Source organism: Neofelis nebulosa, chromosome 12 (genome assembly GCF_028018385.1).
Source record: "Neofelis nebulosa isolate mNeoNeb1 chromosome 12, mNeoNeb1.pri, whole genome shotgun sequence".
In the NCBI taxonomy this organism is placed as follows: Eukaryota; Metazoa; Chordata; class Mammalia; order Carnivora; family Felidae; genus Neofelis; species Neofelis nebulosa.
This window is the reverse complement of record NC_080793.1, coordinates 76478085-76500734: the sequence shown is the minus strand read 5'-3', so window position 1 is coordinate 76500734 and position 22650 is coordinate 76478085. Positions and strand designations below refer to the sequence as shown.

The window sequence follows — 22650 nt, the reverse complement described above, 5'->3', positions numbered from 1 at the left end:
CTTTTCAAATGGCAGAAGATGCTAAAAGTCAGAAATAGCTCCCAAAAGTGGGGCATAGAGAAAAGACTGTATATAAACTTTTGCTAAATCTCAGGATAAAAAAACACAGTGTTCATACACAGGAAGGGCCCTTTCAAGAGATTTTGAAGGATTAATGTGTGTTTCACAGATCTTCTCAAACAGAGAGTGTCTAGGAATTATAAAGGTATCACCTGTTAGCCATTTCAACAGGAGGCCATGATTATCTCAAAAAGAGCAGTGGGTGTTGCTTTTGTCTAATGCAATGAAACCTCATAAAATTTTCAGAAGGCCCTCAAGGTTCTTGAGAAAAGTATTTTAATAGAAACACTGTGAGGATGGACTGAGAGGGACAGAGAGAACAAGATGAAGAGAGACTCTTTGCATCTCCAAAATTCTACTGGCAAGAAGCAGGATGGTAAAACTACTCAGTTGCAAATTTATGCTACCTTTTCTAGAAATGGAAGGATGACTCTCAGGGTAGAAATGAGCACCACAGAGAATTGATCCTAGGCTTTGAAACCTAATCGAGAAACTCATTTAGCTGGGTGGAGTTCAAAGCTACGTTGTGCTAGTGACTTCTTTTTACCTTTCATTCTCCCCATTTGAACTAGAACATCTGTAATTGTTACCCTATGTCTGCCCCACCATTCTGTGTTGGGAGGGTGGGGGCAGATAACTCCTCTTCCTTTCACAGATCCACAAAAGGGAAACTGTGCCGTTATACTTCATAGATTATACCCATGTACTTCATCTCAGTACCTGTACCCAATTTAGATTTTAGACCTTGAGCTAAACAGATAAAAAGAGGTGAGATTTGGGGATTTTTGAATCAGTGAGAGATACAGAGAAGATTCATGTGTGATAAGATAAAAGATATAGATGATGAGATTTTAGACTTCTGGGATGAGGCTATTAGAAACCTTAGGAGGTAAATGAATATATTATGCATTTGAGAGGAGCCTGAGTCTTTGGGGGCTAGAGGGCAGAATTGTGCTACCACACCTAAAGGAAGCTCAATTAATTTATAATTACATTAAGACTTCTTTAGTAAATCTAATGTACTTATAATTTCTTCGTCTTTGGTAGTTCTCCTATATAATTTTGTTTCAATTTTATAATGAAAAAATACCATGAAAAAATTCTATTATAGTAAGTAAAATAAAGTATATAAAATCAGGTTTTATGGGGCTTTCATATATTTAATGTATCTTTTGACTTACTATGTTTAATTAATATTGTTGCTATTGTTAATAATTTCTAATATAAATGATAGGTATAAAAGATAATTGTGTTATTGAGTCACGTTTTTAAAAGTTACTTTGACTAACTTCTTTAACTTAGCTATTACTAGAAATATCTCTAAATAAAACCGTTTTAGAACAGTGTAAATTTGCTGGGCTTGAATTCTCTCTCATAGGTTTTGCAGCCCTGTGACTTATTCTATCAAGCTACTCAAATAAGTGCAAATCCACAAGTGATTGATATATCAGTAAAATCCTTGACACTGAAGGTAAGTTAAAATGCAGTCAGTTGTTCATATCTTTAGTGCACCCTTTAAAAAATTAGTAAAACCTAGCAGTAAGCAATTATTATATTGCCTTTTAATTGTTAAATAATCAAAAATGGAGCTGTGTTTCTGAAAATATTTTTATGTGACACGTTATTTGTGATGTATTATTTAATACACATTTTATAACGAATGCTGTATATTTTATTATTGGTGTTTGACTCCTTCTGTGGATAACATCTGACATTCCTACAGTATATATAGTTGAACTTCCACTTGATCAGTTTAATATCTATAAGATTCATGTAAATATTTTAAAAATTGAAATCATTATAAAATTTTTGTAGGCAATTATATCTATTCTCTGGGTAGTGATGTTAGTTTAATATTCTTCATGATCCTTCGAGTATATCTAATATTTTTTTAAATACCTAATTTTGAAAGTGTTATGTGTAGATTTTTCATTACTTTTAATTTTTCCCCTTAGGTTTCACCAGTTATCATAAATACTGTGATTACCATAACGTCAGCACTTTATACATCTAAGGAAACCATCCCCGAGGATACTGCTTCTTCTACAGCACATTTATGGGAAAAGAAGGATACTAAGAGTTTAAAAATGTGGTTTCTTGAAGAACCAAATGAAGTTGAAAACAAAGCTCCCACAACTGAATTGATACTCAGAGGAGAGATCATAAGAGTGAACATTGATTCTATTTTTATAGTTCTTGAGGCTGGAGTTGGTCACAGAACAGTGCCTATGCTGTTAGCAAAGTCACGTTTTTCGGGGGAAGGCAAAAACTGGAGTTCCTTGATAAATCTATACTGTCAGCTTGAATTAGAAGTAAGCATATGTAGTATTTTTCTAGATTCTATAACAAATAGTTCTACATGTGGAATATTTGTGAAATCTTATGTAAATATTTTCATTAGGCTTATTGTAAAGATGATGCTGGCTCACAAAACTTTTGGAAGAAAGTACACAGATTTATGCCCTTGATATAGTTGCTCTTATGCGTATATTACTTTTATTGAAATATAAAGTTAACTTGGATATTTCAGTTGGTGTTTATCAATTTAAAAGTGATACGTTAGTAATGTTGAATAGAGTCAAAATTCTTATTTTTAAGAATGGAATATCTTTTTATCCTTTAAAAGGATAATAGATTATTTCTGAATCTCTTCTAAAAGAGTAATAGTGGGGTGCCGGGTGGTTGATGGTTGAGCATCGGACTCTTGAATTTGACTCATGTCCTGATCCCAGGGTCATGAGATTGAGCCCTGGACTCCACGCTGAGTGTAAAGCCTACTTAAGAATCTCTCTCCCTCCCTCCCTCTCACTCTCCCTCTCTCTCTCTCCCTCTCTCTCTCTCCCTCTCTCTCTCTCCCTCTCTCTCTCCCCCTCTCTCTCTCTCCCTCTCTCTCCCTCCCTCTCTCTCCCTCCCTCTCCCTCCCTCCCTCTCCCTCCCTCCCTCTCCCTCCCTCCCTCTCCCTCCCTTCCCCCCAATTGCGCACTTTGTCTATCTCTTAGAAACAAAATATAATAATAATAAAGTAAAAGTAATAGGAATTAGAAGAATATACCTTATACTTCTGTAGAATGCATTATCTTTAGTGACTTTGAAATTTTTGTGAGAGTACTTTAATTATAAAAGAAATGCTTGTTTTGAAACAACATATATTTTGCTTCACAATTTATCTACTGAGAATTATCCCCGAAGATATTTTGGTTTTAATTATGAGTTTATATCTAGTAGAAACTAATTGGATATTCTAGCTTATATCAATAAACATGAAGGTTTATAAGCTGATTTATTATTTGTGTGTTGATACAGAAATAGACACTAATAAAGGTATAACTGACTGACTAGATGTCAGATTTTGAAATTCTGGCTAGATTCCGTAGATTTTGCAGAGAACATATGATCTAGGATGTCCAGGAAGTTTTGAAAATTCAAATAAATAAGCACTTACTGAATTGTAGGTTATTCATCAAGAGATTTCAAAAAAATCAGTGGAGGTAGGCAGGTCTGTTTAAACATGTCACTAATATATGATAAATGGACACAGTTTTTGCTGTTTAGCCCAGTCTGGAAGTCAAGGAGAGATGCTTAAAAGGGAGCTTTATGCAGATTAAATTGTGAAGACTAGACTCTGAAGTTAGCCAGGTGAGGAAAGTGCTGAGGGAGTGTGTGCAGGAAACCAAGAAATGGCATGTAGAACAGTTTTCATAAAAAGAAATAACATAGCCAAAAGAAATCGTTGTGGGAAACAGCAAGGAAGATCACCTTCAAAAGTCTAAGAATGCCTTATTTCAAAATTTAATTTTCTCTATAGGTCCATTATTACAATGAAATGTTTGGTGTATGGGAGCCTTTGCTTGAACCTTTAGAAATTGATCAGACTGAGGATTTTAGACCATGGAATCTTGGAATCAAGGTACATTGGAAGTCTGAAATTTTTTTTTCCAAAATTGAGAATGTCCACACCACACAAAACACTTGAATTTTAATAACAAAGTTCAAGTTTTCTCATTATGAACCTTGACGCGTGCTTCCCTGTTGGACCTGTGAATGCAATTTTCATCCCCAAGGCCAGTGCCTCCTATGTTAATACAAATAATTATGTAACTTTTATTGTGTTCTAGACACTGTTCTAAACAATGTACTTTTGCTTGACCCCTTATAGCACCCCTCTGAAGTTAGAGTTTTTAACTCCTTTTTAACATGTGAAGGAACTGAGACTAGAGAGCTTAAGAGACTTCCCTAAAGTAGTATCTTCAGTGAAAGAGGTGGGATGCATTTCTGGCTGCAGGTTCCCAGCTCAGAACTGGCACGTCCAGTGCCTCTAGCATCTTGTAGGTTGTTGTCTACCCTGTGTTTCCTTTGTCCTTTGAAGGGTGCATATATATAGAAAAAAGGATGCTATTATTTGTTTCAAATATATTACAATACATTTATGTAATCTAAGAATCAGGGCCTTTAGATGGATGAAATTGTGCTTCAAAACAGGAGACTGAATAATTTCTAGTATGGCTTCCCTCTGAGTAATGATTCTGTCACCTGCAGACAGATTTTCAATGGTTGAAAGCCAGTTAATGTAACAACAAAGGTGACTAGCTTAGCATGTCCAACTCTTTGTATTAGATTACTGCACTTATTTTGTACATCTTTCAGATAAAGGACTGGATAAAGGAACTTCTTTGGTGGTTTTTAGAGCAGAAGATATGTGGGCAGTGGATCTGTGAATCCTAAAAATTCGTAGATGGTATTGATTTTTAGGAGCTGTAGGACACTATTCTGCAATGTTGTTGGGACTTGCTAAATCCCTGGGTTTCTATTCTTTATTCCATAACCAGTAAGCGAAATGACTTCTCTTGCTCTGAATGCCCATGCGCTACGAAGTGTGTGCTTTTACTTTTGATTCAGATGCCACACGCATTTAGTAATTTTAGTGTGTATTTTTCCTTTTGAATTGTGCTTGCCATTTTAGTATCATTGAGGATGAGATCTATTTTTCCTCTAATATTGCCCCTGTCCTGTAAGACCTTAGTTGGCTGATATCCAAGTAATTCCAGTAAGGGAATGGAATTGAAAAAACTTGTTGTTGTCTCTAATGTTATTACTGGGACTTGTCTAGTTTTGTTTTGTTTTTTTTCTTTGCAAAATGAGTAATGTATGTTCCTAGGAACAAATTTCCTTATATTTCTATAATTTATGTATCATTTTAGATGAAAAAGAAAGCAAAAAAGACTATTGTTGAGTCAGATACTGAAGAAGAAAATTACAAAGTGCCAGAATATAAAACTGTTATCAGTTTCCATTCAAAAGACCAACTAAACATTACGTTATCCAAATGCGGCCTTGTAATGTTAAATAATTTAGCCAAGGTAAGGAAAGAAATTTGAAACCTTAAGTGTTGGTGTAGTCGTCTGAGCTAACCCTTTTTGTTAATTGAATAAGAAGTTTTTTGTCAACTTAGTTGTCTTACGGTCATTAGTGTTCTGTTAGTCATTTTATGTCATTTTATTTACGATAATTCTTCTTTATAGGCATTTACAGAAGCCGCCACTGGAGCTTCAGCTGTCATCATACGGGATCTAGCACCATTTATGATTTTAAATTCTCTTGGACTTCCGGTCTCTGTTTCACCAAGTGATTCTTTTAGTGTACTCAATGTTCCGTTGGCAAGATCCTACGTATTGAAAAATGAAGAGAGTTTAAGTATGGATTATGTAGGAACTAAAGACAATGATCATTTCAATGCAATGACCAGCCTAAGCAGTAAACTCTTCTTTATTCTTCTTAGTAAGTTATAAATTATCTTCCTGGGTCTTTAACTTATTTTAAGTTGCATTTTTATATCCTATTTTACTTTTTTGTGGTTTTTACAGGTTTTTTAATCTTCCAAATAGGTTGGGAATTTTGTCTTTTCTTTGGCAGGACTTTGGTTGCTTACTGTCGCTATATATTTGTATTGTGAATTGTGACTTCCTTTGTCCACTGCATTATCTAGGGCATGGTAATTCACTGCTTTTTATATGCTGGGGAGGAAAAAGATTTGGTCTGTTCTTTAACACAGCTTTTACAGACTGTAGGTGTTGGTATTTGTTGCTTTAACCACATTTAGTATAATTCAGTAATACTCCACTAGTTTTACAGCTGAATGAATTAGAAATAGAGTTTGAATTCACAACAATGGCACACTGGAATGGTTTTGGAGTTTGTAAATGGTTTATATATTCTGCCTGTTGAGGTCGAAGGTTTTTCTTTTTGTCCTTTCTGATTCTCATTTTCATGAGAAATGAAAGTAAAAAAAAATTTAATTGTCATAATATTTATTCATTGTAAAGTTAATTAGTCCTAAAGCCTCACCCACACCCCTTTATGACACTCTGACATTTAAATCATTATGGAGGAGGGAGAGTATTAATTAAGATGTGGGGGAGGGGTACTAAGACTAATGGCTAGTGCTTTTAGTCAGAAAATGATGCTTAACGGTGGCTAGGTTTCAGGTGTAGACCCAGCGTTGTCAGTGAATTAATTGTTCTTCTAGCTTTTACCTCATTTGTTTTTGAACTAACATTTTTACAGAATTGGAGGGGTATATAAGTCATACTCCAATAAAATGTATGTATGTATAAAATTTTGTTTAATCAAGTCCTAGACACCATAAAGTATCACAGGTTATTGGAATGATGAAAAACTGAAAATTTACAGCTACTTTTGGTAATCGCCAGTGACTGCCTAAAGGTATTAGGCCCTGGTTATGATGACAACAAGCCAAAGTTCAGTGTTCTTGTATTTTATGACTTGTCTCGTTAGTTAGTTTGAAAACATTTATGTTATTGTCTTAGGTTAAACTACTGAGTGAAAAATTTTTTTCAATTAAAAAAATTTTTTTTGGTAAAGTACTTTGAAGGTTTTAGATGAATGCTTTGGGAAATGTATTATGGCTTCTTAAAATACCCCTTGATGGTAGATTATACAAAGAAATCTCTCTTTTTTTATAGTCTTATATATATAAACTTCAGTGATTATTATTCATGATATTAAAAAATGATCTATCTGGTATTTAGCACTTACTTAAAATTAATATATGATGGTTTATAATAAAAACTTACAAACATACATATTCCATTTAGCACCCACTAACCACTCTACTGCTGATAAGATTCCTTTAACAAAAGTGGGACGACGACTATACACCGTAAGACACAGAGAGTCTGGGGTTGAAAGATCTATTGTTTGTCAAGTCGATGGAGTGGAAGGAAGTAAGAAGGTAACAATTCGTTCTCCAGTGCAGGTACGAAATGATCCATTTTTTTTGTGGGGTCATATTATGCATATTTGTGTGCTAATAAAAAAACTAAAGCTAATTAATACCAAAAGAATATAAACTGCAATAAAATCATAACTAATATAAAAAGAATCATTACCAGTAAGTGTACTACTCTAGTATGAACAGTGGTAGGATTTTGTTCAATACTTCTCATAACTTTTTTTTAGGACTCTTTGTAAAATCTTTTTGGACTGTTACTTTAAATGCCTCATCAATATTTTGTTTTGGACTTGGTAGTAGTATGTGTACATCCTTTGATTTTCATTAGAAAATATGGCGAGGGAAAATTTTTACATCTTTATTGAGGTTAAACTGATGTACAATAAACTGCACATATTTAAAGTTGATGAATTTGGGCACAAAATACATCTGTGAAACCGTCATCACAATGAGCATGCTGAACATATTTATCACCCCAAAAAGTTTCCTCTCTCCCTACTTCTCCATTCTTACGCATCCACTGATGCGTTCCCATTGTGTATTGCACATAGAGAAGCTCATGTAAACAGAGTACAAAAAGGAACAGGACTTCTTTCACTCAGCATAATTTTGCATGTATCAGCTTTTGTGTATTAATGTTATATGCAGTTACATGTTGTTGATTAGTAATCTTTTGAATGGATGTTCCAAATACCATTTTGAATGAATCTTTGTATATGGTGTAAGGGTTGAAGTTTATGTTTTGCCATGTGGCTATTTAGTTGTTCCAACCAAGACTATCCTTTTTCCATTAAATGCCTTGGTGCTTTTGTGCAAAAAAAAAAAAATTGATCATATTGATGAAGTGGGGCGATCATGGGGTTCAGAACTAATGGCCAAGAAAGCATTCTTAAAGACATCTTTGGTGCCAAAAGGTGATTTTATTAAAGCATGGGGACAGGACCCATGGGCAGAAAGAGCTGTGCTGGGGTTGTGAAGAGTAACTGGTTATATACTATGGGCCTGGGGGAGTTAGAGTCAAGAGGAAGTTTCTTGAAGGATTTTCCATATGCCAAAGACTCACAGGTTGCTAGAGGCCTAGCTGTTTTGCTAAGGTTGTTTTTCCCTTTAGCAAAACATTAATATTAAGATGGTAGGGAGTTCTTGGCATTAGGCTATTGATAAGATTGCCCTTTTGGAATTATGCTAAGGTATTTGTAAGCTGATGGAGGCTCTGTAAGTTTAACCATGTGTTTTCTGTTCCTTGCTTTGTTCTTGGGCAGCCAGGAGTGCCAGAGGAATAGCACACATATCTCACTGGGGGAGGGGGAGGAGCTCTGCTAGCTTGTGCTTGGCCATCAGCTTGCCTTATGGTCCCTCATCAATAGCTTTGGGGGTTTATTTCAGAACTCTATCATCTATTTCACTGATCTATTTGTTGATCTTTATGCCACAATTACATTGTCTTCATTACCTTTTTATCCTGAGTCTTGAAATCAGGTAGTACAAGTTGTCCTACTTTGTTCATTTTCAAAGTTGTTTTGGCTATTCTGAGTCCATTCTATTTCCATTTAAATTTTAGACTTAGGTTTTCAATGTTGATTGAAAAGTTATGATTAAGTTGGTATTTTTACATATTTCTGATTTTTATTGCTGATAGTACCACTGATTTTTATATTAACCTATATTGTGTAATGTCACTAGATGCACGTGTTGTAGTAACTTCTTCGTAGATACAGTTTTGATGTCCGCAGATAAAGATTTTTCCTTTTTCCTTTCCAATATGGATATGTATTATTTTATTTTACCTTTACTTCCCTGTTGCATTGGCTAGAACCTCCAGTACAGTACGAATAGATGTTCTGAAAGCAGATATTTTTGCCTGGTTCTCAATCTTAGCAGTATTCATTCTTTCACCATTAAGTTTTGAGTCGCTTTCTTGTCGATGACCTTTCTTAGGTTGAAAATGCTCCCTTTTGTTTCTAGTTTGCTGAGTTTTGGTCAGAACTGGATGTTGGATTTTGTCCAATGATTTTCTGTGTTTATGAAAAGGGTTTTTTTTTTTTTTTTTTTATGTCTGTTTTTGAGAGAGACAGAGAGAGAGAGTGTGCGTGAGCGAGCAAGCAAGCAGGGGAGGGGCAGAAAGAGGGAGACAGAGAATCCGAAGCAGGCTCCAGGCTCTGAGCTATCAGCACAGAGCCTGATGCAGGGGTCAAACCCATGAACTGTGAGATCACGCCCTGAGCTGAAGTGGGATGTTTCACCAACTGAGCCACCCAGGGGCCCCTACTGTGAAAGGTGTTTTAAAAACATACTTAATATGTTGAATTGAATTTTTTAATTATTAAATTACAATTGGTTAGATTCAGTATAGTGATTCAACAGTTCTATATATTAGTGTTCATCATGATATGTGTACTCTTAATATCTTACATATATTTCACCCATCCCCACACCCTCCTCACCACTGGTAACCACCAGTTTGTTCCCTATACTTGAGTCTCTCTTTTTTTCTTTGTTTTGTTTCCTCAATTCCACATAAGAGTGAAATCATATGGTATTTGTCTTTATCTGACTTATTTCACTTAGCATTTATATTCTGCAGCTCCATAAATGTTGTTGCAAATGACAAGATTTCCTTATTTTTTATGGACGAGTAATGTCACATTGTTTATGTATACCACATCTTCTTTGTCCATTCGTCTGTTGGTGGACACGTGAGTTGCTACCATAATCTGGCGCTTGTATGATGCTACAGTAAACATAGGGGTGCATATATCTTTTCAAATTTGTATTTCTATATTCTTTGGGTAAATACTAGTGGAATTACCAGGTAATGTGGTAATTCTATTTTTAATTTTTTGATAAACCTTCGTACTGTTCTCCACAGTGGCTGCATCAGTTTGTGTTTCCATTAACAGTGCACAAGGGTTTCTTTTTCTCTACGTTCTTGCCAACACTTATTGTTTCTTGTGTTTCTGATTTTAGCCATTCTCACAGGTGTCAGGTGATATCTCATTGTGGCTTTGATTTTCATTTCCCTGATGATTAGTGATGTTGGGCATCTTTTCATGTGTCTATTGGCCATCGTATGTTTTTTTGGAATAACATCTTTTCATCTCATCAGCCTACTTTATAATTAGATTATTTGCTTATTTCTGTTCTGAAGATGTATAAGTTCTTTATATACTTTAGATACTAACCCATTACTGGATATGTCGTTTGCAAATACCTTCTCCCCTTCACTAGGTTGTCTTTTAGTTTTGTTGGCTGATTCCTTTGCTGTGCAGAAACTTTTTATTTTGCTGTAGTCTCACTACTTTAGTTTTGCTTTTGTTTCCCTTGCCTCAGGAGTCTAGAAAAATGTTGCTAGTGCCAATGTCAAAGAAATTACTGCCTGTGCTCTCTTGTAGGGTTGTTATGGTTTCAAGTCTCACATTTAAGTCTTTGATCCATTTTGAGTTTAGTTTTGTGTATGATGTAAGAAAGTGGTCTGGTTACCTTATTTTTAATTTTTTTTGAGTTTGTTTATTTTGAGAGAGAGAGAGAGAGAGAGAGAGAGAGAGAGAGAGAGAGAGAGAGAGAGAGAGAGAGAGAGAAAGAACAGTGATGGGCACAGAGAGGGAGAGAATCCGAAACAGGCTCCACGCCCAGCATGGGGCTCAATCTCATGAACTGCACAATCATGACCTGAGCTGAAATCACGAGTCCAATGCTCTAGCTACTGAGCCACTTAGGAGCCCCTGTCCACTTCCATTCTTTTGCAAGTAGCTTGCCAGTTTTCCCAACCCATTTGTTGAAGAGACTGTCCTTTCCCCATTGCACATTCTTGCCTCTTTTGTCATAGATTAATTGACCATATAATTGTGGGTTTATTTCTTGGCTTTCTCTTCTGTTCCATAGACTTACATGTCTGTTTTTGTACCAGTACTATACTGTCATGGATTACTGCAGCTTTGGTATATCTTGCAATCTGTGATTGTGATAGCTCCAGTTTTTTTCTTTTTCAAAAGTGCTGTGGCCACTCAAGATCTTTTGTGGTTCCGTATCAATTTTAGGTTATTTGTTCTAGTTCTATACATTGTGCTGTTGGTATTTTGATACGGATTGCATTATATCTGTAGATTGCTTTAGGTAGCGTCAGCATTTTAACAATATTTTTTCTCCTAGTCCATGAGTAGGGAATATCTTTCCATTCGTTTTTGGCATCTTCAGTTTCTTCTTTCAGTGTTTTATAGTTTTCAGAACACAGGCCTTTTACCTCCTTGATTATAAGTTTATTCCTAGGCATTTTATTATTTTTTGTGCAATTATAAATGGAATTGTTTTCATAATTTCTCTTTCTGCTACTTCATTATTCGTGAATAGAAATGCAACAGATGTCTGTGTATTGATTTTTTTATCCTGTGACATTACTGAATTCATTTATCAATTCTAGTAGTTTTTCATTGGAGTCTTTATGGTTTTTTATATAGAATGTCATGTCATCTGCAAATAGTGAAAGCTTTATCTTCTTTGATTGCAATGGCTATGACTTCTAGTACTATGTTGAATAAAAGTAGTAAGTGTGGACATCCTTGTCTTATTCCTGATCCTGGGGAAAAGCTTTCAGTTATTTGCCACTGAAATGACATTAGCTGTGGGGTTCCCGTATATGGGCTTTGTTATGTTGAGGTATGTTCCTTCTTAACCAACTTTGTTGAGGGTTTTTATCAGGAATGGATGTTGTACTTTGTCAAGTACTTTTTCTGCATATATTGAAATGATCATGTCGTTTTTACCCTTTCTCTCATTGATGTGATGTACCACTTTGGTTTGTGAATATTGAACCACTTTTGTGTCCCCAGAATGAATCCCACCTGATCATAGTAGATGATTTTTCGCCATGCATTATTGGATTCAGTTTGCTAATATTTTGTTCAGGACTTTTGCATCTATGTTCATCAGAGATATTGGCCTGCAGTTCCCTTTTTTGTTGTGTCTTTATCTGGTTTTGGTATCAGTGTTATGCTGGTGTAATAGAATGCATTTGGAAGTTTAATTTCCTCTTTTATTTTTTGGAATAGTTTGAGATGAACTGGTATTAACTCTTCTTTAAATGGTAGAATTCACCTGTGATGCCATCTTGTTTGGAGCATATAAAAAAATTTTTTTTTAATGTTTATTGTTGAGAGAGAGAAAAAGCATGTGAGCTGGGGTGGGGCAGAGAGAGACAGACACAGAATCTGAAGCAGGCTCCAGGCTCTGAGCTGTCAGCACAGAGCCTGACACAGGATTGAACCCACAAACCATGAGATCATGACCTGGGCTGAAGTCAGATGCTTAACTGACTGAGCCCTGTTAGGGTGTTTTTAATTCCTGGTTCAGTTTCAATAGTGGTAATTGGTCTGTTCAAATTTTCTGTTTCTTCCTGCTTCAGTTTTAGTAGGTTATATGTTTCTAGGAATTTATGCATTTCTCCTAAGTTGTCCAGTGTGTTGGCATAGAATTTTTCATAATATTCTCTCATAATCCTTTGTACTTCATAATCCTTTGTGCTTCTGAGGTGTTGGTCGTTGTTTCTCTTCTTTCATTACTGATTTTGTTCATTTGAGTCCTCTTTTTTTTGGTAAGTCTGCCTAACAGTCAGATTTTGTGGATTTTCAAAGAACCAGCTCCTGGTCTCATTGATTGGTTCCTTTTTTTTTTTTTTTTTTTTAATTTCCTTCCTTCACTCGTTTGGGGTTTTGTTTGTTCTTTTTGTAGCTTTTTTTGCTATAAGCTTGCATTTTCTTTTGAGATTTGTCTTGCTTCATGAAATAGGCCTGTATTGCTATAAACTTCCCTCTTAGAACAGCTTTTGCTGCATCCCAAGGATTTTGGACCTTTGTGTTTTTGTTATTATTTGTCCTCATGTTGATTTTTATTTCTTCTTTGATTTCTTGGTTGACCTATTCATTGTTTATAGTAGTATGTTATTTAACCTTCATGTATTTTTCTTTTTTAAAAATTTGTTATTGTTTTAAATTTACATCCAAATTAGTTAGCATATAGTGCAACAATTATATCAGGAGTAGATTCCTTAATGCCCCCTACCCATTTAGCCCATCCTCCCTCCCACAACCCCTTCAGTAACCCTCTGTTTGTTCTCCATATTTAAGAGTCTCTTATGTTTTGTCCCCCTCCATGTTTTTATATCATTTTTGCTTCCCTTCTCTTGTGTTTATCTGCTCTGTGTCTTAAAGTCCTCACGTGAGTGAAGTCATATGATATTTATCTTTCTCTGACTAATTTCACTTAGCATAATACCCTCTAGTTCCATCCACATAGTTGCAAATGTCAAGATTTCATTCTTTTTGTTTGCCGAGTAATACTGCATTGTATAGATATACCACATCTTCTTTATCCATTCATCCATCGATGGATGTTTGGGCTCTTTCCATACTTTGGCTATAGTTGAGAGTGCTGCTATAAACATTGGGGTGCATGTGTCCCTTCGAAACAGCACACCTGTATCCCTTGGATAAATAGTAGTGCAATTGCTGGGTTGTAGGGTAGTTTTTTTTGTTTTTTTTTTTTTTTTGAGGAACCCCCATACTGTTTTCAGAGTGGCTGCCCCAGTTTGCATTCCCACCAGCAGTGCAAAAGAGATCCTCTTTCTCCATATCCTCACCAACATCTGTTGTTACTTGAGTTGTTAATGTTAGCCATTCTGACAGGTGTGAGGTGGGATCCCATTGTGGTTTTGAGTTGTATTTCCCTGATGATGAGTGATGTTGAGCATTTTTTCATGTATCAGTTGGCCATCTGGATGTCTTCTTTGGAGAAGTGTCTATTCATGTCTTTTGCCATTTCTTCACTGGATTATTTGTTTTTTGGGTGTTGAGTTTGATAAGTTCTTTATAGATTTTGGATACCAACCTTTTATCTGATACGTCATTTGCAAATTATCTTCTCCCATTCCGTCATTTGCCTTTTAGTTTTGCTTATTGTTTCCTTCACTGTGCTAGAAGTCCCAGTAGTTCATTTTTGCTTGTGTTTCCCTTGCCTCTGGAGACATGTTGAGAAAGAAGTCGCTGCAGCCAAGATCAAAGAGGTTTTTGCCTGCTTCATCCTCAAGGATTTTGATGGGTTCCTGTCTTACATTTAGTCTTTCATCCATTTTGAGTTTATTTTTGTGTATGGTGTAAGAAAGCATGTCGCTGTCCAGTTTTCCCAGCACCACTTGCTGAAGAGACTGTCTTTATTCCATTGGATATTCTTTCCTGCTTTGTCAAAGATTAGTTGGCCAGACATTTGTAGGTCCATTTCTGGGTTCTCTATTCTGTTCCATTGATCTGAGTGTCTGTTTTTATGCCAGTATTTGTATTTTTCCCAGATTTTTTCTTGTGGTTGATTAGTTTCATGGCATTGTGGTCAGAAAAGATGCATGGTATGATTTCAGTCTTTGTGAATTTATTGACATTGATATTGTTTTGTGGCACTGTGTGATATAGTCTGGAGAACGTTTCATGTGCACTTGAAAAGAATGTGTATTCTGCTGTTGTATGATGGGATGTTCTGAATATATCTGTTAGATCTGTCTCTTCCAATGTGTCTTTCACAGCTGCTATTTTCTTTTTGATTTTCTGTTTGGATTATCTATCCATTGATGTAAGTGGGGTGTTAAGGTCCCCAACTGTTACAGTATTACTATCAATTGCTTAATTTATATTTGTTAATAAGTGCTTAATGTATTTGGGTTCTCCCATGTTGGGTGCATAACTATTTACAGTTATGTCTTGTTGGCTTTTCCCCTGTATGATTATATAGTGTCTGTCTTTGTCTCTTGTTGCAGTCTTTGTTTTAAAGTCTGTTTTGTCCAATGTAAGTGTTGCTATCCTGGTTTTCTTTTCACTTCCATTTACATGATAAATGCTTTCCATCCTTTCATTTTCATTCTGTATATGTCTTCATGCATGAAACACATCTATTGTAGGTAACATATGGATGGATCTTGCTGTTTTATCCATTCTGTTGCCATGTGGCTTTTAATTGGAGCATTTAGTCCGGTTACATTCAAAGCAGTGAATAGGTATGTACTTAATGCAGTTTTATTAATGGGTTTATGGTTGTTTTTGTAGTTCTTCTATTTTCCTTTTTTCTCTTCTCTCTGTAGTGATATACTTGGATTCCTTTCTCTTTACGTTTTACATATCCATTATCAGTTTTTGATTTGTAGTTACCACTAAATTTATTTATGACATCTTATGCATATATCAGTCTATATTAGGTTGATAGTCTCTTAAGTTTGAACTCATTTTAAAAGCACTTTAACTCTTGTCTCCCCCTCCCACATTTTAAGTTTGTGAGTCATACTTTATATTATTTTGCGAATCACTTAATTTTACTGTTTTTGTGCTGCTCTTACTCTTCCTTATGGTCTTTCTTTCCCACTCAGAGTCCCATATAACATTTCTGGTAAGTCTGAGTACTGGTGATGAATTTGTTTAACTTTTTTTTTTTTAATCAGGAAAATTCTTTTTTTTTCCAATATATGAAATTTATTGTCAAATTGGTTTCTATACAAAATCCAGTGCTCATCCCAAAAGGTACCCTCCTCAATACCCATCACCCACCTTCCCCTCCCTCCTACCCCCCATCAACCCTCAGTTTGTTTTCAGTTTTTAAGAGTCTCTTATGCTTTGGCTCTCTCCCACTCTAACCTCTTTTTTTTTTTTTTTTTCCCCTCCCCCTCCCCCATGGGTTTCTGTTAAGTTTCTCAGGATCCACATAAGAGTGAAAACATATGGTATCTGTCTTTCTCTGTATGGCTTATTTCACTTATCATAACACTCTCCAGTTCTGTCCACGTTGCTACAAAGGGCCATATTTCATTCTTTCTCATTGCCACGTAGTAATCAGGGAAATTCTTAATCTCTCATTCTATTCTGAATGATAATCTTGCTGGATAGAGTATTCTTAGTTACAGGTTTATTCTTTCAGCACTTTAAATATATCACCACTTTTCTGTGGCCTGCAAAGTTTCTGCTAAAAAATCAGCTGATAGCTTTATGCGGTTTCCCTTGTATGTAACTGTTTCCTTTTTCTCTTGCTACTTTTAAGATTGTTTGTTTATCACAGTTTTTCCCATTTTAATTACTGTGTCTTGGTGTGGACCTCCTTGTGTTGATTATGTTGGGCTCTCTCTGTACCATCTGGATCTGGATTTGTCCTTCCTCAGTTTTCAGGTATTAATTTCATCAAATAAATGTTTGCCCCCTTTTTCCTCTTTTCCTCTTAGATCTTTATAATCATATATGTCAATAAGTTCCCTTATTCTCATTTTTTATTATTTTCTGTCTCCTCTTCAGCTTGATTGCTTTCCTTTGCTCTGTCCTCCAGATCACTGATAAATTCTTCTGCTTCTTCTAGTGTACTATTTTTAACTTCAGTTATTGAGTTACTCATCTCTGATGATTTCTTTTTAATGTTTTCTGTCACTTTTTTGAGGGTCTGACTGTGACCCTCCTCACTTTTCTCAAGTCCAGTGAGCATCTTTATGACCATTACTTTAAATTCTCTATCAAGCATCTTATCTCCATTTTTATTTTATGTCTCTTACCATGATTTTCATGTTCTTTCATTTGTGACATATTCCTCTGTCTCCTCATTTTGTCTAATTCTTTGTGTCTGTTTCTATGTGTTAGGAAAGTCAGGTATATCTCCTGCTCCTGAAAGTAATAGCTTTATGAAGAAGAGGTTCTATAGCATCCTACACTGTAATGTCCCATGTTCCCCAGAATGTGGCAGTTCAGATGTGTGTCCTATGTGTGTTGCACATATCCTGCTATCGTGGCTTAGCTGAGTTTGCCTTCGATTCAGTTGCCTGAGATGGCTCTCTTTGCCTGTTGGGGGCAGAGTTTAGTTCCTGTGTTGTTAGTGGTCCAGTCTGGGGCTGCCTTGAGGTTGAGTTGGTTCAAACTGTATTTGCCAGAACTGTAGTCTGTCCCCAAGAAGCTTTCATTGGTGGGTGAGGCCTGCAGTCAGATCAATTGTCTGCCCCTAGCCCATTGCTCAGGCCATAGTTGAACTGGTATGTGTGGTAATTCCCCCTCTCCCATCACAGGAGTCACTGTGGAGTGATGCTGGCTTTTGTTGGGTCTCCTTGCACACTGCCAGGGTTGTGACACCACTTTGGATGGACTCCTGCTACAGGAGAACATGCAAGTGTGGCACATGGTCATAGCAAGGTTTGCTCAGATCTGCTGTGGGAGGAGGCCTGAGCTGCTTTAGAGAACTCCTGTTGACGATGGGTTGGAAGTTGATCTTTACTGAGCCTTCGATAGTTTCAGTCATGTTCGTGTGCATGTTCCAGTCAGCAATGAAGTGAAATTTTGACAACAGGGACACTCTTAAATCTGCAACTCTTGCCTCTCCAATTACTCGCTCCTCAACATGCTGTGCGTTTAAGGCACATTGGCTTCCCCAGATTCTCATATCTGTCTCTTTGACTTCAGCAGACAGAGCTCTGTTTGACCTCTCTTTCTGCCCCCACAATAGTCTTAAAAACTTCAGGCAGCAAGCTGGGGTAGTCTTACTGCATATTTTGGTGGTTTCTTTTTTATTCTTTTTCTTTCCTGTGCTATATGCTGCCCAGTATCTGAAAACCATTATTTAATGTATAGGTTCTTTTTCCTGTGTTTTGGTTGTTTACATTGGGAATGTTTGTATAGTCCCTATTATTCCATCATGGCTGAAAACAGAAATTCTTCTCTTTCATTTTTTATTTATAGTTAACTGTTTTAAAAGATGACTGTTGTGCTGCTCTACCTATTACTGATTTTTTTTATTTTTTAAATAGTTATACGTTAATTTTAAAATTCTTGAAGACACTATAGAAATTTGAAGGTATCCCTGTTGCTTCAAATAGAGCCAATGATTTACCTAGAAAAAAACATAGTGTAGTTAAGATTATCCATTTATCAATTCTTAATTCTCAGTATGTTTTCTGTTTTGGTATGGTTTTTTTTAAGTTTCTTTATTATTTGAGAGAGAGAGAGAGTGGGAGAGAACGGGGGTGGGGCAGGGAGAGAGAATTCCAAGCAGGCTCTGTTAACACAAAACTTGTGAACCATGAGATCATGACCTGAGCTAAAATCAAGAGTCGGATGCTTAACCAACTGAGCCACCAGGTGTCCCTGGGTATTACTATTTTTTTTTAATAGGACAATTTTACTAGAGATCTAGAAAGATTATAATAAAATGGTTTTACTGACTAGTTTGTTTTTATCCATCCCAAGGATAAATATAAGTGTTTGGAAGTTTATCTGGTAACATATAGTAATCTCAGTGATGTTACCTTTTATACCATTGTTGTATGCTACTTATTGGATGAGATAGTCTCCATACACTTCAGAGAGTACCTTATCCAATCAGGAGCATACAACAGTGATTTACAAAAGTACACATTACCCAGCCTGTGGCCTTTTTTGAGGATTTTTAAAGTATTATTGTTGACACATTTTTTTCTATAAAACTGTGGCAACTTTGCTTGTAATTTTTAGGATAAATAATAGCATGTTTGTTTCTTTTCTAACTTCTATAAGAAAGGTAAATATCTCCCACTAGTTTCTTTATTGGGATATTTTGATGGAATGTTTTTTAAATGTCTTTAAATTCTGAGATTAATGGTGCTAAATATGATTTGTTTTTCTTTCTCAGATTAAAAATCATTTTTCAATTCCACTTTCTGTTTATGAAGGGGACACTTCATTGGGAACAGCTTCACCTGGAAGTGAATTCAACATACCATTAACATCTTACCGGTGATTTCTTTTTTCTTTTTTATTTGCTCTAAGGTGCCATGGAATTTTTAGTTTCTGATTTGGTAGGGATATCTGTCTTTAAGTGATCAAAGTTTAATCAAATCTGTTCTGTTAATAATTTGTCTACCTTATTTAAGTTTCAGGGTGCTTAAAAGGTGTTATAAATTTTTTTAAAGGAAAATGTAATGTGTTTAATTTATACCATGTAAATTACTTACGCTTTTACTAGTAAATACATTTATTACATGCTTACAGTATAGACATCATAACCATATCATTTTTTCATGATTTTTACAAAATGATGAATTGAGCACGATTGGTAGCTTCTAGATTTAAATATACTATTATGAAGACATTTTTACCTTTGAAATGTTTTAGAATAGAATTTTTAAAAAATCCTTTTAGAGGGGCGCCTGGGTGGCGCAGTCGGTTAAGCATCCGACTTCAGCCAGGTCACGATCTCGCGGTCCGTGAGTTCGAGCCCCGCATCAGGCTCTGGGCTGATGGCTCGGAGCCTGGAGCCTGTTTCCGATTCTGTGTCTCCCTCTCTCTCTGCCCCTCCCCCGTTCATGCTCTGTCTCTCTCTGTCCCAAAAATAAATAAAAAACGTTGAAAAAAAAAATTAAAAAAAAAAAATTAAAAAAAAAATCCTTTTAGAAACATAAAATGTTTCATCTTTTTACCTGTGTATTGTTCAGTGGTAGAATTATAGTATAAATTGTGATATGCAGTACGTTGATCTTAAATATTAAAAATTAGATTAAACCTGATACAAAATTTTATAGGTAAAAATTCTTACAGGATGCTGATGATGTATTAGTCTTAGATTTTTAGGGCTAATATCATAACGGGCAGATATTCAGGATATTTATATAATCAGGAATTAAAAAATGATCTCTTTTAGGGATATTGAACTCTCTTGGAAAGTAGAACTTTCCTGAGAATAATCATTGTGGTTTGTCTAAGTACCATTTCAGAACACATGCTAGCCCTGGACCCAGACCTGTGTTATGGAAGGGTGGAGGCAAAACTACAAAGCAGTGCCAAAACACGCTCTTCCTCTAGTCCTTCTGATCCATGCCAAGTTCACTATTGACTCCCTAATGCTTAGAAAGCAATCTAGCAGGTTTTGGCACATATTTTCAGTTAGTAGACCTGCCACTAAAAAGTATTTTCTTGCTTACACCTTCAGCCCTAATGAGCCTTTTATTGCTTAGTTCAGACTTGCCGAGGGCAAGAATTCTCTCGTTGAGAGAACAACAAAATGGTTGTTCATAGTATCTGACCTTATTCTAGGAAAGATTTTGGGTGGGTTATGAGACTAAAGATAGCATGTAGGATATGTTTAAAAATTTCTGTAAAAAAGTTTCAACTCCTTTTGTCCTTGAATGAGAAAAGGTAATGGCATTCTGCTTTATTTTTAATAAATTATTGCTGTATATTTTGTGACTCTGTCCATAAAAAGTGTTTTAGAGTATTTTTACACTTTCTGGTTCAGGGGTAAAATATTAACTTGTCAAATGGAAATTAATTAATCTTAATTAAAATTATTAGTGATGAACCAGCTTGTATTTCACATTAGGTATTTGTCTAATCTAATTCTGAGATGTACACTTACATTTAAGTTTTGAGGTCTTATATTTAACAAAGGTACACTTACATTTAAGTTATGAGGTCTTTAACAAATGGCTACCTCTCCCTGGAGAATTTAAATATACTGATTCTTTAATTCATTTAAAAAATGTCAAGTGTTTTGCTGTGTATAAGGCACTGGTGTGGAATGCTACATGAGTTGGGCATTGCTACTACCCTTGAGAGATTGATACATTATGTAAATACAGAAGGAAGCAAACAGTGGGTTGTAGAGATACAGAACAGTTAAGAGTTGCAGAAAACTACAGAAAACAAAGAAGGTCTTAATGATGGACTCCTGGGTGAGATACATGCATTAAAGATAAAATATACAGATTAGCAGGTAAGGGCAGTGTTAAGTGGGAGGAATTGGGTGAATAAAAGTAAGGAGGCCTGAAAGCACAGAGTTTGTAAGTGACTATAAGGAATAGTTGGGAGTTGATTGTCCTATACGTGTTGTAACATTTGAAACATAGTTTAAGTTTACATTGAGGTACTTGCTCCCTCATTCATATAAATTTTATCTTAATCTTTTTTTTTTTAAGTTTATTTATTTTGAGAGGGAGAGACAGAATCCCTAGCAGGCTCCGTGCCATCAGCGCAGAGGCGATGCAGGGCTCATAGTCACAAATTGTGAGATCATGACCTGAGCCGAGTTCAGGAGTCAGACGTTTGACCAACTGAGCCACCCAGGCGCCCCATCTTTATCTTTCATGTCATCTTTTTCTTCCCTCTTCTCTTAGAACATCTGGTACCCTTATGTTTCAAGACCTTTCACCCCATCAGCTTTTCTCATTCAGAACCTCTCACCATTGATCATCTTTCTCTGGTGTTTTTTTCCTATTCGTTTCTTAAACTTTGCTTTAACCTTGCATGTTTCTCCAATTCAAGTCTTTTCTTCGGAACAAAGCGTTTTGGCAAAATTTTCACCTCTGGAGAATGCTCTGCAACTGTCTAGAAAGACTTAACCACACTCGCATGCCCTCAGTCTGCTGTGTACATACGGTTTTTGTACCTATCACAAGACAGTAGTTTTCTTTTAACATTACATCCCCCACCTGATTGGGATCTCTTAAGAGTAAAGAATGACTTATTCATTTGTTTATTTCCAGTTTTACCGTCTCGTAAATAATAGGTCCAGTAAAGGTTTTGATAATCCAGATGACTTTATTGGCATTAGTTTAACTTAGAGAAAATTAAAGTTTTTATTTTTAAGTATTAAAAGACTGGAAAAGACAACGAAAGTCACAGAGAATGTAGAAATAAAACAGGTTAAATCTGATAATGGGCTTGACAGATCATTAGATTTATGTGTATGTCAAAGAAGACGGAAAAGTCTAATATTTTATAGTCCAGAGTGCTAGTAGTTAGAAGTTCCTTGAAAGGAACACACTGAGAAGTGGCATGGACAGTTTAGGGTTCAATCTAGCAAATTTAAGTCATCCTCAGACATCATTACAGAAGGGTGTGCTGGATATTTAAAACTACAGGACTGGAGTTTCAGACAGTCTGGTTTGGAGATAGATGGACAAGTTGTTCATCTGCAAGGGATAGGGTCAAATTATAGGTGATGGGTTTTAGAAGTACAAAAATATTTAAGTGTTTATATTTGGGCAGGTGAGGTTTGAAAAATGATGAAGCCTAAAGTATAGATCAAATGTAAACAGAATGTGATGTTTAAATATAAAGATTAATTATATGATTTTCTTGCAACCACTTCTGCAACTATTCCCAGTGTTTCAGCAATTACGTATCTATTTGAAAGCTTTCATGTGATTAACATTGAAAAGGTAGTGATTTAATTTGAACTGTAGAGTCAGCGCAGAGCCCGATGTGGGACTCAAGCTCGAGAAACTGAGATCATGAGCTGAGCCAAAATGAAGAGTCAGACTCTTAATCACCTGAGCCACCCAGGTACCCTGAAAAATACTCTCCTCTTAAGAG

At 35.8% G+C, this 22650-nt stretch overlaps 1 protein-coding gene across 4 annotated transcripts in view; it reads left to right on the top strand.

Moving 5' to 3' along the window:
• VPS13A (vacuolar protein sorting 13 homolog A) overlaps window positions 1-22650 on the top strand; it is a 253825-nt gene that overhangs the window by 155394 nt on the left and 75781 nt on the right. For all 4 annotated transcript variants that reach the window (XM_058695652.1, XM_058695655.1, XM_058695653.1 and 1 more), the window contains 7 exons: window positions 1439-1531; window positions 2016-2372; window positions 3866-3967; window positions 5259-5417; window positions 5580-5835; window positions 7173-7333; window positions 18971-19074. In XM_058695652.1, coding sequence (XP_058551635.1) covers window positions 1439-1531; window positions 2016-2372; window positions 3866-3967; window positions 5259-5417; window positions 5580-5835; window positions 7173-7333; window positions 18971-19074 — 1232 coding nt within the window. The remainder of the gene's footprint in view (window positions 1-1438; window positions 1532-2015; window positions 2373-3865; window positions 3968-5258; window positions 5418-5579; window positions 5836-7172; window positions 7334-18970; window positions 19075-22650) is intronic.